Here is a 17,621-nt window from a genome sequence, read left to right on the forward strand (position 1 = left end):
ATATAGAATATAAATCTTTTACTAATATATAGAATATAAATCTTCTACTAATACATAGAAACTTCTACTAATATATAGAACATAAATTCTATATATTAAATAATGCTATTCTTATGAAAGTCCAGAAAAAGAAAATCTATAGAAACAGTAAGTTAGTGTGGTTCCTTGGGGCTTGGAAGGGAGCTAAGGTATAGGGAGGTGAGAGCTAAAGGGTATAGGGTTTCTTTCTAAGGTGATGAAAAGCTCTTAAAAATGACTGTGCTGATGATTGCACATATCTATGAATATACTAATAACCACTGGCTTGTCTGTTTTAAGTGAGCAAAGTGTATGGCATGAGAATCGCATCTCTAGAAAGCTATTTTTGAAAAAATTTAAGGGAGAGACAGAGATAATGACCAAAAAAAAGCTCTGGGAAGACTTCTTGGCAGAAGGGATGCCTAAGACAAGTCTAGAATCTTCAGTAAGAGTTAGCCAGGAGAGAAAGGAAGAAAGCAAGGGAAAGCCTGCTAGAGGGATGAAGTGGTAGATGAATTATAAGGGAAGTACAAGGTAGTACTTGTACTACCTTGTACTTCAAGAGCAGGACAGTGAGTGGGCGCTAGGCATACAGGCAGGAACTAGGTAGTAGAAGGGCAGTGCCATTTCTGTTTAAGGTAATGTACTTAGGCAACGGTTCCAAGGAACAGAATGATGAACGGGACCATGGTCTAGAGGGTGAGGGTGGGCGGTGGGCAGGGGGAGATGGGGAGAAACATGAAAACAAAATTGCCTGAAGTATAAAAACAGACAAAACAACTATCAGGTCCACACACAGCTCAGTGATGCAAATGACTGTGCAAACCTGGGTTTCCGCAGCCTGATGATGACTTCTTTCAAGAGGTGGTGACCATCACCACTCGGTGACCAGGGATGGGGCTTAGACACAAGTGCAAGATCGCAGAGAACCAACCACACAGGCAGGGCCTGAATGGAGACTAAGCCGCTTTGTGGTGCGTGGGTCTATTATGTCAACTTGCCTGTTTCATTTTAGGGACAAATAAACACCACATGGCTCAGAAATTAAACTGCTGTTACTATGTACCGAATCCTTATTGACTGAAGCAAGAAGTTATTTGGAAAGGTTCTGGTGGGAATCGCTGTTTTGTTCATGAATTCATTAAAGCTAAGGGAATACTATTCCGTTCATTTGTCTACTATACTTCCCTTAAGCTGCGTACATACACAACACTGCCCTGGAAACCTCCTTTAGACCTGAGTTGCTGAAACACCTAGAGTAAAAAGACAGACAACACAATAAAAGGGAGAACACCAAAACACCCCTTTTTAAGTTTTAACTTCAGATGCCTTTCTGATGATATGCAGTCTAAAACTGTAATTTTCAGTCTACCAGCAAAGTAAAATTTCATACTCTTAGTATATATTTTAAGGACACCCTACAATATGAACACTGAAACAAAAATCTACGTGCCTAAAACTTGACTACATTTTATTTTTTTTAAAGATTTTATTTATTTATTTGAGAGAGAGTGAGACAGAGCATGAGACAGAGGGTCAGAGGGAGAAGCAGACTCCCCGCTGAGCAGGGAACCCGATGCGGGACTCGATCCCGGGATTCCAGAATCATGACCTGAGCTGAAGGCAGTCGCTTAACCAACTGAGCCACCCAGGTACCCCCAAATTGACTACATTTTAAACTAAGTAATCATGGGTGGGATGTAAATAAAAGCACAGCTCTGTGTAAAGTGCTTCAGAAATAGAGGTTCACCACTGTTAGAGCTAAGAACAGTGATGAATGGGGACTCTTTGGAAAAATGGCTTAACTCTTACCTGCCTTGATTTCTATTTGTAAAAAGCAGTAAAGTATATTCAGACAAAGAAACAAAAAGAGATTTAAAAAAAAAAAGGTAAGTACAATAGATGAAAACCATGCCACTTAAAAAATTATCGCTATTTCCCACCTTACACATCAGGAAAACCAATTCAAAATTGCACTTTTGAAAAAAAATTGGGTAACCAATTAGAAAAGTTCTTTGAGAACACAATTACTTGCATAACAATGAATTGAAACTTTAAAGGTAATTAACTTTTTGATCATTTAGCATAAATTACCAATATACTTTCCTGCTCAATTCTCTCCATCCCAAATTATTTTTATCTTTCCAACACAGGCACATTTTCAAGGGCAGTGAGGGCTGTTTATCTTGGGAAAATAAAAGGGTAAGTCTGGTAAAGTTTGAGAAAAAAAAACTCAACAAATGAAAAAGAAAAGGGGAAAAATAATTAAGGATGCAAAAACCTCTGGAGAGAAAACTCGGGTTACAATTCTGGCTGGACTTACAAGTGATTTTGTGTTTTTTTCCACCAGTAACACAGCCCCTCCCCCCACTGTTTCATATTTGTAATTCAGCAGAAGTGAAATGTTTCACTGCCTTCATAGGGTGGTTATAAAGGACAAAATGAGAGAACAATTTGGGAAAGTTTCAAGTACTGCAAAATATAAAAGACTATTAACAATGCACATCACTTTCTAAAGAACGGGGAAAACTACAGAAATGGGAAAAAAATCAAGACATTGATGTAACTTAAAAAGCTGCCATTAAGTGTCAAAATACTGCAATGATTCACTGCATTTCCCTAGTAGACTTCACTTTTTAAAAGATAATCTTAGGTGAAAAGTAGTTTGGTTTAGAATCAATTCTTTAATTCTTTCAACCCCACGAATCATTTAAAATGTGGAACATCCAAATTTGATTGTTATAAACCCAAGTTTCACAGTTTGAATCAGGCCTTCCCTATGAAGTGACAAGGATGTGGGAAGCAGTACTGATTTCAATAGTGCTTATATGTAAAATGAAAATGGAAAAAAAAAAGATGCAAGAGAGAAAACACAAAAAGATTTTCTTCTACTAAGAACAAAAAAGTGTGTTGGTAAGAGACAAATGCTTTATCGTCAAATATGTGAAACCCTGTTCCCTTTGATGACCTGAGTCACCATCATCTCTATCCCCTCCACGTTGGCTTTTCAAAGGTGGCAATAATTGTGCTTCTTTTATAGTTTTTGGTCTACAAGATCACCATAGAAACCAGGATAGGTATCTGAAGAGCACTACATGAATCATGGAGAGTTTGGGCATACAAGGCTAGAGTTCCACAGGATGACCCCATGGCTGTGAGTTCTAGGTAGAGTAAGCACCATCGACTCAAAGGACAACCAGGTGTACCCTAATGTGGTTTCACTGTTAAATGAGGAAGACTTTCCAGTTTCCTGATTTTGCTTCCGGGATTGCCTTACCCATCAAGATAGCACAAGCAACATGTTAGAATTAAGATGAATCTTTTTTCAAGGAAGTTCCATCTTGGATTCTAAAATCGGATACATATTCTGGGGGGAAAGTGGATGGGGCTACGAGTTATTAGTGTGCTCCTTTAAATGAATCATCTTACCTAAAGCAGGATCTCCTTGGTTCATACTAAAAATTCATGGACAATAATCTTATTTTCTTATGAACTATTACAACCGAATACTCAACCTATTGTTAATTGTTTGGAGAGTTGATAGAACAGTGTAAACTTGTTTTTGCCTAAACCTTATTCAAACTCCAAAGTTAAAATCAATTCATGTACGGTTGTCAGTATGGTTCTGACACTTCTGTAGCTGGTCTCAAGAGACTGGGGGAAAGGCCATACTTTTAAGTGCTAGAACTTTTATCATTTGGTGTCAGAGCTTAATTGTCACTCAGCTTCTTTCTTGTGAGGCTTTTTTGTGCTTCCTGGGGTTTCCCAATCTTGGAGTTCTGAGACTGGCATCCTCTGGCATGGGTGATGCTCTCTGACCAGCTGCTGGTAAATCCCCTTGGCTTTGGCTTCTGAGAAAGCTCAGCATTTCTCTGCTGAGAATGCCAATGGACAGAAAGCCTTCTTGTGCGGGGTCCATGAAATGGCTTTGGATCTTGCTCTAATTTTGTTTGCCCTGAAGCTGAAGAGTATAAATCACTTATGATTGAGTTTGAACATAAGACTTTTTGATCCATACCTTTTCGATCCAGGGATATAAAATTCTACCAGTCCCCTGCAAAAACCTCCCTTTTTGCAGATTCTCCCCTGGGTTAATTACCAAAAGCCAAAATCTGATCAAGACCTGTACAAACTACATTAGCTGACACTGCCCAGTCCCTCTGCAAAATCTTTCAAAGTTTTATCATCCTTATTTCAAAATGGATCCTTAAACTTTATGACTGCTTTGTGATCTTTTTATGTCATGTCCTAAGATTACTCATTAGTGTTTGCACTGTATAATTTTAACAATTCTGTATTAGAATTTTTCCATTTCTTGATCATAATGGGTTTTTATTTATGCTTAGAGTACTTTTATATGCCTCCTCACTTTTCATTGTTCTAAGAACACACTTGGCTTTAATCTTTTAAATTCTGTTGCCTTTTAAATTTAACTTGTACAGAGTTAGATATCTATTATCTGTCCATAAATGGTTCAGAGGAAAAAGAAAACAAGGAACCCATTTAACCAATCATTATCCTCTGGCTTTTACCACCTTAAAATGGATAGACTTTTTGGCTGCAAGAGACTCTCCCAAAGACCAAAGAAAACACTAGTGTCCTACAGGTCCGGTGATTTTGATAGAGCAACTCTAAATCAGAGCCTGTGGAATAAAGCCCTGGCATATTCAACCTCTCAATGCTATCAGGACAGACCTCTGAAGCATTCCTTTTGTGAGATACAATATTCACAGAGGCTATGCTTTTTTTTTTTTAATGGGGTGCAGCCCCTCTCCACTTGGCCCTGAACCATCCACTAGCCTGACTCTCTGAGGCCGAGGCTACATTTATGATAAAGATGAATTTGGATTTCAAAGGAGGTTTTGGCAAAACAGTTTGAGACTGATTTATAAACTACCCAAGCAGTTAAATATAGCTATAAGTTGAGAGAAAGAGAAGGAGAGAGGATGATGGTTGTCCTCTAGCTCATACTATTACTGAAGACGACCTCATTGGAGGAAGGATGACTCATGTTAAAAAAGGCACCAAAAACTTGCAGATCAACTGAGTTATCCCCCAGATAATGTGATATTTGCCTCTTTGCTTAGTGTGCTTCTCTGTAAATCTCTACCTATAAAGAACTGGAGGGAAAAAATGGCAAGATGAAAACATGATGGAAGAAAAGAACAATAGACATAGTCAGGGCATCATTCCATCTTGACTGGGCTACCACAGCTACACACCCCGGGTCCTCAGTGTTCCCCACGGTGTCAAGTAAATGGGTCTGACTCAGGTCTCCCATGTGCTATGACAGCTCTACCATCAGAGTGAAAATGATTCCTTTTGCCCATTTTCTAATAACACCTCTTTTAAAGATTGTATTCATTTGAGAGAGAGAGACACAGTGAGAGAGGGAACACAAGCAGGGGGAGTGGGAGACGGAGAAGCAGGCTTCCCACTGAGCAGGGAGCCCGATGCGGTGCTCAATCCCAGGACCTGGGACCATGACCTGAGCCAAAGGCAGACGCTTAACAACTGAGCCATGCAGGCGCCCCTAATAACACTTTTTTAGAAATTCCTCATATATTTGAAATTTCTCATGTATTTGAAAGAACACTTTGGACATAATGCTGGGGTCTAACATTTTTCCTACCAAAAGAAGAACCCTCAATTTTTCTAACCACCTAGGATCATGACTGGAGGTTTGGAATGTTTCTCAGGCAAGGCTGAAGGGCGATCTATTGAGGGCTATCAGCAGTCTACTTTGTTAGAAATTCATTCAATGGCCAAGACACAAACTGCACCAGGAAATCCCCAAAAGCCCACTCTGGCTCTCAGATTTCTTCTGCCACAGACATCATGCTGCTAAGTTTTTATCTAAAATGTCTCACACCTCCCAGACACTTTGTGGAATTAGAAACCAACTGCATTTGCCAGACCAAACACAGACAGGATGCAGTTTTCCAATTGCAGATTAGGAGACAGCCCTGATAATTTACAATTCCCTCTAAATTTCCTATGAGATACACAGAGAACACACATTGCCCCTTTTCTCCTGCCCATCCACGCTGTCTTACGATATTCTCATTTTCCCAAGGCTAAGGGTCTTATGACATTTTCTCAGGTCACAAGCTTCAGAGCCCCAACCAACATCACTACTACTCAAGTCTCCTTTGCCTGCTTTGCCAAGATTCTTGGCCAAGAGAGGAGAATTCTCGGGGGTGGCATCCCTTCCAAACTGCCAAAGTCTGCTTTCTGAGACTTTTTGGTCATAGCATATGAGATTATTCAAGGCAAGTGCCTGGTTAACACCTTCCTCCGTCTTCTGGAGATCTTAAAGCTCCCCCCAACCCCCCAAAATTGCAAAGTAAATCCTCTTCAAAAGTAGCCTGAGAAACCTGGCTCTGTTCACATTTCCTTACTTTTAATAGGAAATCATTATACAGCCCCAAAGCTAAAAAAAAATTCTAATTTCAGAACAAGCTGCTGTTTTTCATATGCTGATCCCAGAGCTCCCCCTTGTGCCCTCATGGGGAACTGATTCAAGCAAGAACTGAAGGTTAGCACCTTTGTTAGGTTGTGGGGTTTCAGCCGTTGCCTAGAGCAGTGGTCCTCAAACTTCAATGTGCATCATAATTATATATATATAGTTTTATCAAATACAGGTGAAGAACTACCCTGTAGACCAAGACATTTTAAATTAACCTTTCAGAAAACTAAAATGTAGAACAAAGTTTGAGAATTTGTCCCAGAAAAAAACAAGCCAAATCACCAAAATGTGGATTAAGATTAGCAGTTCCAAAATTTTAATCTGCATCAGAATTGCCTTGTGTTTTTTATAACATTTTATTTTTTAAGATTTTATTTATTTATTTGACAGAGAGAGAGACAGCGAGAGAGGGAACACAAGTGGGGAGTGGGAGAGGGAGAAGCAGGCCCCCCCTGGAGCAAGGAGCCCGATGAGGGGCTCGATCCCAGGACCCTGGGATCATGACCTGAGCTGAAGGCAGATGCTTAACCGAATGAGCCACCCGGGTGCCCCTATAATATTTTATTTTTAAGTAATCTCTACCCCCAATGTGGGGCTCAAGCTCATGACCCTGAGATCAAAGGTCACACGCTCCACCAACTGAGCCAGCTAGGCACCCCAGAATTGCCTTGTATTTAAAAAAAAATATTCCTGTGCTCGACACTCAAGTGATTCTTTTGGTTTCATGAAAGATCTAGAAATTGATTTTTAAAATAGACTCCCCAAGGTATTCTGCCACAGGTGATCTTAAGACACCCTGGCAAAGACAGCTAAATTCCATAAATAGAACTGCTAGAGGTCAAAGGAAAAACTAACTTTTCCTCTCCTTACAAGGAAAAAAAATCAAGTTTCTAAATGCTATTATCATTTAACATCATGAGACTATTTTTTTTGTAATTACTTTAAAACATCAGAACCAACCTTGGGAGAGTGAGAGTGAGACACTTTCTAAAGGACACACCTTATCTTTGGTCATATTATCTACTTAAGCCAGAGCCCTGGAAAAGGCTTTGGAAGCCATCGAAGGAGACTCCAAGAGACCAGACTCAGAGAGGCTAGTTGCTAAGTCCAAAAAAAAGACCTTATAGGTGCTACCATGAATAGAAGAAGCATGTGAACTCAAAGCTATATGGTGGGATATTGGAGAATAATTAAAGCAACTCTAAACACACCTTCTCGTAAACAAAGTGTGGTTTGCTGCCCTGACTCCAGCTTGGGTGCTGGCCCAGGGGTCCGCCACCACATGATGCTCTTGAGCATCAGCCTCCCTCTGTCTCTTTCACTGATGTCTATTACCTTTCATTGTTCTCCTCTCATCATATACTTCTCTCACCTTGAAAAGGTGAAAAGAAAAATTAATTCCCAGATCCATGAGAACCAGAGAAACACAGTTGGTGAGATGTGAATACTAGTATACCTTTATGTCCCAAAGTAAACCCACAATATTGTTAGCACTGCTAATATTTTTAAGATATCAAGTAGTTGACACAATGCTTAGACCACTGATTTCCAATACTGTGCTGACATAAGCAGAGCTTCAAATCTCTCAAGGGTTATCGTGAAACTATCAAAAACAAAACTAAGTCAATCATTTTCTTTTTTAAAAATATACACTTTCGCTAGCTTGATAGAGAAAAACCTGCAAGTCAAACTGACCCAAAAGCACCTTAATCCTGCACAAAGATTAGGAATAATCTACATACAGAACAATGAATAAGTGCAAAGAATGAAAATCAGCAGACATTTAAAAGTATCACTCATACCATGAAAGCAGTAGGTAAGTTGACAGTTCTGAGTCCATGAAATTGCTCATTTTCTCTTAGTTTCCCACCCAAGTGGACTGTATTAGTCAGACTGAGACTGTGGAGAGCTGTTGCCTCAATGCCAGTAAGTTAAATGAATTGTATTATGTATTCTACAGATGAGACTCTACCTTGGTGATTCTGCCACCATTCATCAGAAAATGGAGGAGCTGGAAATGGAGCATACAGATGATCTACCCTGGCCTCTATCCTCTTATAGAGAAAGAAGCTACGATTCAGAGGGTAGATTGCTTCCATCTAGATCACCAAGGTAGTTCACTGTTGATGAAGAACTACAAGCTAGGTTATATATAGCACAGCCCTTAAGCAAATTGGGACTAAACACTATGAATAAATAAAGGATACAAACACAATAATTATATATTAAATAATTTTCAAGACTATTAGACAGTTAGGCAAACAGGATGAGAAGATGCCATTGAAGAGACTGAGAAGTACTGAGATTGGCGAGAACCTATTCCTCTTAAGAGACGCTCAGCACATCCCTACAACAAAAACCTACATATTCTTCTGTTCTTCCTGCTTTGCATTCCTAGAGAATGTGTTTTAAAATAGTAAGATTCTGGAGAGTTTTGCTGCCTCACAATAAATACAAATGTGAAATAACCACATAGAAGTAAGAATACCTGGGGACTGAAATCACTCCTGCTCCTGGTTTGGTAGGATTGCACCTCATTTTCACAGCAGTCGACCGGCCATTGACACAAGATGTTGTAGTTGTAGACGACCTATCACGGGGCAAATGGCATTTTACAGAACAGACAGAACACAGATCACCAAGACATAAATATCCTGTGTATAACTGCTCCCATACTCTATGCAACAACGAAAAAGAAAAATGTGTCCAGGTTCACTAATTAAGAATTTTAATACAAACTGAGCTCGTTTACTTTCACTGCCTAGGAAAAGTGGACTGTCTTCTCGGGTAAAGTAATAAGTTATCATCAAGGTGTTTAGTCAAGGTACCATAATTATAATCAAAGTCATAATCACAAAAATTTTTCAAGGGAAGAGAGGTTGTATCTACTTGGGCTGATGTTGAAATATGTGAATTACAAATGCTACCTGGACAAGGAAGTAGAGTCTCTTTTTGCCTAATTTAAAAGAATATATATATATATATATATATATATATAACAGACAAAATAGAATATAAAGAAAAAATATAGATAAAATACATATAACCAGAAAAAAGATATATATTTATACATATCAGAACTTATGTAATACTTTCAAAATAGTTCATTTTTCCTACTTTATACTAAGTCTTCCATTTAAGAACCAATCACTGAGGATTAAGTGTAATAAGCTACTATGCTAGGTACCATGAAGAGACATTTTTTTGATTAAAATAGTCAAGGGAAGCAGCATCTTCACTTACTTATAAAAGAAATGTACATCTGGTATTTGGCTAGGGGGAACTGGGAACATTTCTTCTTTTATATTAATATTTTGCAATGTAGTTTCGACGGTCACTCCTAGATGACAATAAAAAGAAGCTATTAAGCAATACGGAAAAATTAGATTTACTTAGTCTGTGTATCTGAATTGAAAGCAGCTTTAATCTGATACTGTCATTTGACTAGAAATATTGTATTAAATTTATGCATTCATGGTAAGATCAAGAACCATTCCAAACTCTAAAGAACAAAAAAGAAAAGAATCTACTCCACAGCCCTGTAGTTTTGCTCAAGTCACTTCACATCCCTGGGCCTTACGTCCTAAATCTGTAAAATTCATGAAATAATTGAAATGATCTCTAAAGCTCCTTCCAGCTCTAACATTTCAACATCCTAACATTATTAAAATTCTTGGCTTCTGATGAGTTTTGTTGCACAAGCTGGGCTATTTTGCTAATACAGCTTTTCACTCAATATAGACACACCTGAGAAAACAAAAATTTTTGTACCCAATAATTTCCAGAAAGCAACTCCAAATTTTGTTTAATCTAAAAGTCAGGCATTTCTCCCATCCCTTGGAGACAAAATGACTGCAGAGCCAAAATGCAAGCAATAGCAGCAACCTCTCCTTCTGACATGGAGTTCTGAGACTGAGCGCAAATTCAGTAACTGACCTTGGTACTGAAAATTAAAGCTGAATTCCTCTGGAGTCAATAGCAACAGTCCTCAAATTTGCTGCACGTTAGAATCACCTAAGAAGCTTGTTAAATTATTATACTGTTATATGTCGTATCATCATCCCAGAGGTTCTAATGAACCCGATCCCTAAAAATCACTAAGAGGTCATTCTTAAAACTTTCCTATGCCCTCTAGTCCACAAAGACAGAAAGGACAGACGGGGAATAAAGCTCAGCACACTCACCTTTGCTAAGTGTCACCAGCTTACTTTTGGTATGAGAAAAGATTATGAAAGCTGGTGGCAGATATTATGATTTAGGTTTACACAATATCTGTTTATTGTTCTTCCTTTGTTTATAGTTTTGGTTTCTAAACTTATTCTGCTTCTTAAACTCCTAGAGAATTTGATGAAAGGCACAGACTCTCAAAAAACAGCCTATCACATATGAGTTAATGCATAAATTCAGCAGATGCTTGCACTCACTTAGACTGATCAATAGATCTCAACTGCAGGGACTTTTGAACCATGTTACAAAGTGATGATTTAGAATTACCTGTGGCCTTCATCATCTATGGCAAACACCAACACAATGACAAGTTATCAGTACTGTAATTTTAGAATAACTGCATGCATGCATACAGGAACCAAATGTAGCTTACCTAAAAATCTATCTGCCAGAATGATGGACTGTGATGATAAGGCTGCTCGGAAACCCTTACTTTCAGAAGGAATAATAGTTGACTGGCATACATATGCTCCTACCAAATTCGTGTAATCATCTGACCCTGCCACCATTTCCTTTACTGTGAAGTCTGTTATATTGTTGGTACAGAGAGCCATCTTCTTCCCCTAGGAAAATAAAGTCATAAAGAGGTTTTACAGAAGAGTCAGTCTTTACATTAGATCTCAGAGAGCTCATGGCCCCAAGAGAGCAGTAGGCTCTCTCCTCACTACAGAGATTCTGCTTTAACTGATATGGTTTGGGGCCCAGGTGCTGGCATTTTTTTTTTTAATCTCTTGAGGAACTCCAGTGTTTAACCAGGGTTGAGTCATTTAAATTATACTGAATATAGAAATTCAAGACTGCACTGCTCTTCCAACTACAAGCATCATTTGTGCTGGAAGAAAGCCATCTAACTTAAGGAACTAAAAGTCACCCATGAAACCTTCAATTCAAAGGATAACAATGCATTCAAAGAGACCAGATAACTCCTGGTGAAGGTTTTAATGTCAAAGAAAAAGACGTGCTCTTCCTTCACCTTTATGGGCCTACTGTGGCAGAAAGGTAATGTGAAGTCTGAAGAAGAAAGCATAGAAGTCTTATTGCAGCAAAAATCCTAGGACACCATCTAAATTGTTATTAGTTGGTCACTACAAGCGTCTTTATTCACCTACTCAGATTCAATGACGTGTAACTACTCAACTAAGGAAGTTGAAGGGAATACAGGAGTTTACTTTTTAAATCATTTAATCAGTTGCAATATATAATTTATAAAAATTGGAAGACAGTTTAAATAAACCATAGTCCCACTGCAAACAACTACAGCTTTATAATTTCTATGTAGGAATGTATAAAGGGGAGAAGGAAGATGATTTTATTGATCTTAGATGTAGGTTGAGCGCACATGGGCACAAAGAAAGGAACCTAGATTGAACTTTCTTCATGTAGCTAGCAGTCTAAACTTATAAAATGTTCTCCCTCCACTAAGCCTTCTCACCACAGTACAGGGGCACTATATTGTTACCAAGCTTAAACTGTTGAAGCTGAGAAGAGGAAAACAATGGAAAAGATCAGAGAGAAGCTACTGAGGAAAGAAAGAGGAAAACAGCAATAAAAGGAAAGGAATGAGAATAAAAAGGAAAGGAAAAGAGGAAAGAAAAGAAGAGGGGACAGAGGGAAGGCAAGCCAGTGCTAACACAGGCATAGGGACAAAAAGAAATGTAACACATAATGTAACGAATCTCCTTCACCATTCCACTCAGTATTTAGCAGAACAGGCATTTAGTATGTATTTATTTACTGAATGAACTGAGTGACAACCTATCGAGTGTGTTAGATCACTCCCTTTAAAATCAGAACAGGACAAACACCACACCACGTAAAATTTATAGATCTTTTTGCCTGAAAACGTCTGTGGTTATCAGATCTCTTTTTATTTCCTTCGCACAAAGTTTGGCACAGCATCTCATAATGAAGACCACTGGAAATATCAGAGTTAATATGGAAAAAAACATGGAGGAAATGCCTTATTACATTTTCATCTTTGCTAATGGTGTATACATACACGTACTTCCCAACCCTAACCTCGTAGATCTATAAAAATATTGGGCATCTAATCCTGTAACTCTTCCCATTACCAGCATTAATTAAAGCTTCTTCCCACAGAAAGATAAGATCCGGGTATTTATTAGCAGATACCACCTGATCAGCTGACATGTGTTCTCTGTTTACCTCCTTTTTTAATTTTACACAAACTTCCTCTTGGAGGTCTTTTTCTTTTTAAAACAGAAAATCGACAATATGTGGAACAGTAGAACATTTTCAAACCAAAACTGCCTGCCTAAAAAATAGGTGGGACTGACAAGCCCAAACCAGTTGGACAAAAATGAAAGATCCTTCAAGCACCTACACCCTAACTCTGAGCTCTGGGGTTCCAGGGGCTGGGGAAGAAGTGCTTTGATGGATGGAGATGCAGACAAGGCTGGCCCTGCTGGAGAAAGCTGCCAGCGTGCTAGGAGGCAACACAGGGTTTAAGCAATCATAGCTCTGTTTCGGACATTTGGTTGTTAGTTTCTGTAGAGATTTTATTGGGTCATCCACACAGAAAATATCAACTCAATCAGAACTGAAATACAGCTCCATCTCACTCTGACAGCCAGAACTCACCTCATGCCCACATAAACTAATATTGAAGAAGTGGAAGTATTTGGTTCCTTTGGAGGTAAAGCTGGGTCCATTCATTAATGAGCCCACGCTGCTGAGGTTGCTGAAGTCATAGTGCAAACTCTGATTCTCTTTTTCATGGTGGAAAAAGCAGTCACTATAGCAAACTGAGTGGTCCTTTGATTAAAGATTAAGAAATAAAAAAACATATATATAGTAGAAAAGGAAACATTAGCTGCTCTGAAAAATGTGTTTCAAAAACAGTTCTACGTTTAAAAACTCTTTTGGTAATTTTGTCTTAGTTATATTTTATCACATGAATATGGACAATTTCTAAACAATAATTAAAATATTCTAAGATATACTTGCTGCTCTCCATACATTCCTATGGCCAACCCCCAGAGGGAGTTTACTCGTTCTCCCTTAACAGAATACACAAAAATCGAATTTTAATATTTTTGGAAAACATTCTTATTTGGGTGCTTTTCTTAATATCTTATGCCCCCAGGAACTGGGGCTTTCATGGCATATAATATGTGTTCAAGTGCTTAATAAATGTAAGAGGAAAGAAAACAGGAAGAAGAATGAAAAGGCCATTTCTAAATACAACTACTTCATAGTTCCTGGAGAAACATGAAGGATATCTTGTGAGTGTCTCTATTAAAGTGTGCTTTCCTGGGGAGAACCAAAAGACACACTCACTTACCTGAGTACTTCTACTCCCAGGCCCACATGGAATACAAGCCTCCTTGCCATAGACCTGATGTATGGACAGGTAGGTGTCGGGTGGACACTCCTTGCACTGGTTGGTTTCTTTCTCAATGTAGTGGCCTGGGGGGCAGGGGACACACGATGAGCCCGACTGCTCAGAACCGAGGGCACAGGCACGGCATGAGGACGCCACCCCATCAACTGCATTAGTGGCAGTGATAGAATAAATCTTCACCATGTCATTGATGAACCGTCTATTCTAGAAAGAGAGCAGAAAGTAATGACTTCTGCCTTGGGGCTTAATTGTACAACCAGATTGTTTTGTGTTGGTATCACCAAAATAGCTAAGCAGAGTGTTCCAGCCTAACAGTTTATAATCGATAGTGGATTAATATTATTTCTTCTTGGTTCTTTTAAAAAAAACAATCTTAAATCTTAACACTAGGAGCTAATTTCCATAGTAATGGAGTTCCAGGAGGTTATCCACAATCACAAGATTAGGCATATTTCTAAGCTTTACATCTGGAAGAACTGGTATGGTTTAACAGAGGAGCAACTTTATCTCCCATCATGGTTTATTCAGAGATAAGCCTAACTGTAATGATACAATAGGATGTTTGCCGTCTAGCAAGTGGTAAAGCCTTAGATGAGGGGTTAGTCTTGAAAGACTAGAACTCTGCTCCTCACCAAACACTGTGATGCCATCATACCACCCCTTTGAGCCTTTCTCTCTCTCTTTCTCCAGTACTTTCCCTATGGTACGGATTTCTAGTGAAGGAATGCCTAGTAGAGAGCAAATCCCTGGGTCTAACTATACTTTTCCTTTTTGTGACACTGGGTCAATTAAGATCTAGTTCTCACCAGGCAGTGGGCAACATTTTATCAGTAGAGAACAAAGCTACCCTAGACTACTTAATGTTTTTCTCTGGGGTAAAGACAACAGGAAGACAAGGAAGCACTCCATAGCACGTTCATGCCCCACCTGATGGTAACCCGAACACTCATCAAGAACAATTAGCGTCAAGTAACATCTGAGAATGGGTTTCCCAATGAAAGCCCAAAGAGAAAAGAGAAAATGTTCTGCATTTGTCACCACAGTTTAAAGTGGTTTACCTTGTTTGCACCTTGGGAAGGTCACGTCTATGGAGATCCACAAAAGTAACAGTCCTGCTATTATTGAAACATAGAGTGGAACTTACTTAGGGGAGGATTAAGGTCTACTCTAGCAGGGACAGTAGAAGAAAATAAATAATTCTGTTAACCCAATTGTGTGTACATACACACTCTCCAGACTATAAAAGGAGACATCACTACAATGAAATAATAAGCCAACACCAGTTAATGGCTCCAGGACAAATGTCAGATCATTCACAAAAAGAGGAAGATAGTCACTAGCCTTCTCAAAGTCTTAGAAAGCTTTAAAAAATATGTTTTTAAATAACTACAAAATCAGATTTTCTTTCTCTTAAGCTTTCAACAAATACATCTGTTTAGTATAGGACAATCCAAAGAGACATTGTGTTATTCAATTTCATACATTCTTGCTCTCAAAAAATATATATACCATTTTTATCCAAATCCACTCCATAACCAAATGATTAATCCCACATCAATAAAAAAACAGTCTTTTCCTCCAAGAGATTTGAGTGATCATTGTGTATGAATGTCCACTGGGAGCATCATCTTTGTATTTGAAAAAAAAAAGTGCTTGGAACTTACATCTTGACCCTGATTGGTTCTTTGGAAAGCCCATGTAAACGTAAATGTTGCATTCTTGAAGATGATATGGGTATAAGCTTGCTTTTCTTTGGTTCCACCCCATGATTCCACCACATTGGTACTTTTTCTATTTATATCCTAATATATAGTAGAAAAATATAAACAAAAAAGCACAAATTCAGGATTAATATACATATGTATACATTACAAATATGTGTCTTTATGATAACCCCTGTAGGGTCAGTGAATATTTATCTGCAGAGCACATCACCCTAGAACTCTCAAAACCTCCCTTCAAGTCTACACAAGCACTTATCAGCTTAGTAATTACAATTTTTCAACCACTCTGCCAATATAACCTGAAAGAGGTATCAAATTATAGTACATTTAAGAGTGTGTGTGCATGCGTGTGCCTGTGTGCACATGACTCTAGCTTAGGAAATACACTTCGAAAGGAAAACATAATTCCTCCAACTTTTCACAGTAAACTTCTAGGGTCCTCAGAGAATAGCAAGGTTTTTCCATGTTTGCCTTTTTCCTTGAGAGATTCTGATAGGCAGCTCTTGCACAGCAATTTTAAGTTCCCTCTGAATTACACTTGCAACTTCCAGGCTTCTCCAAGTGTACATTAACCAGAATGTTATTCTAAGTCCAAAGAATCTTCTGCTCAAACTTGAACTCCAAAGGAATTCGTGTAATATTTTATTTCTGATTTCCTTAGCTAAATTCAATATTTAATATTCTACAAATGTGTAACATTCCAACCAGTGTGCTGGCATTAATGTGATTAGAAAGCAAATTTAGTAAGTCAACCAAATAATGCAATATGCACCTAATTAATTTGAAGTGAAAACCAAACCTAGCCTTGAATTTTCTAATTAGTGGTCCCTACAGAAACCCCAGTAGATGACTTAGAAATTTGGATGGGTTTCTGTTACATTGTCTGGGATGTTGACAATATGGCGGCATAGCCCAAGATATGTCTGTTTCTTTCTCTGTTATAAACATAGGAGTCAAACCTTATAAAGTAATCAAATATGCTATAAAGAGATATGTCTTGAGTTCACAACACAGACAGGAATAACAGAATGTGCTGGTTACACATTACAGAATTCCCCACGTTACCAAATGACCAAACCACTGATACATGCCTCTTCCTAAAAGAAGCTCAGAATATCGTGGACATTGCTGCTATAAACATTGGGGTGCACGTACCCCTTCGGATCCCTACATTTGTATCTTTGTGGTAAATACCCAGTAGTGCAATTGCTGGATCATATGGTAGCTCTATTTTCAACTGTTTGAGGAACCTCCATACTGTTTTCCAGAGTGGTTACACCAGCTTGCATTCCCACCAACAGTGTAGGAGGGTTCCTCTTTCTCCACATCCTCGCCAACACCTGTTGTTTATAGCAGCAATGTCCACAATAGCCAAACTGTGGAAAGAGCCAAGATGTCCATCGACAGATGAATGGATAAAGAAGATGTGGTATATATACACAATGGAATATTATGCAGCCATCAAAAGGAATGAGGTCTTGCCATTTGCAACAATGTGGATGGAACTGGAGGGTGTTATGCTGAGTGAAATAAGTCAATCAGAGAAAGACATGTATCATATGACCTCACTGATATGAGCAATTCTTAATCTCAGGAAACAAACTGAGGGTTGCTGGAGTAGTGGGGGGTGGGAGGGATGGGGTGGCTGGGTGATAGACATTGGGGAGGGTATGTGCTATGGTGAGTGCTGTGAATTGTGCAAGACTGATGAATCACGGATCTGTACTTCTGAAACAAATAATGCAATATATGTTAAGAAAAAAAAAAAAAGAAGAAGCAGCTAGCAGGAGGGGAAGAATGAAGGGGAGTAAGTCAGAAG

General features: G+C 38.6%; 1 protein-coding gene across 1 annotated transcript in view; it reads right to left on the reverse strand.

The window, feature by feature from the left end:
- Window positions 1-17,621, reverse strand: part of ELAPOR2 (endosome-lysosome associated apoptosis and autophagy regulator family member 2) — a 180,160-nt gene that overhangs the window by 18,786 nt on the left and 143,753 nt on the right. Inside the window, exons 13-18 of the mRNA XM_028118919.2 lie at window positions 15,743-15,880; window positions 14,019-14,282; window positions 13,316-13,489; window positions 11,088-11,277; window positions 9,731-9,827; window positions 8,976-9,077 (exon numbers count right to left, since the gene is read on the reverse strand). Coding sequence (XP_027974720.2) covers window positions 8,976-9,077; window positions 9,731-9,827; window positions 11,088-11,277; window positions 13,316-13,489; window positions 14,019-14,282; window positions 15,743-15,880 — 965 coding nt within the window. The remainder of the gene's footprint in view (window positions 1-8,975; window positions 9,078-9,730; window positions 9,828-11,087; window positions 11,278-13,315; window positions 13,490-14,018; window positions 14,283-15,742; window positions 15,881-17,621) is intronic.

This window comes from Eumetopias jubatus, unplaced genomic scaffold (genome assembly GCF_037043125.1).
Source record: "Eumetopias jubatus isolate StellerSeaLion01/CBP00866 unplaced genomic scaffold, mEumJub1_p1.0 scaffold_14, whole genome shotgun sequence".
In the NCBI taxonomy this organism is placed as follows: domain Eukaryota; kingdom Metazoa; phylum Chordata; class Mammalia; order Carnivora; family Otariidae; genus Eumetopias; species Eumetopias jubatus.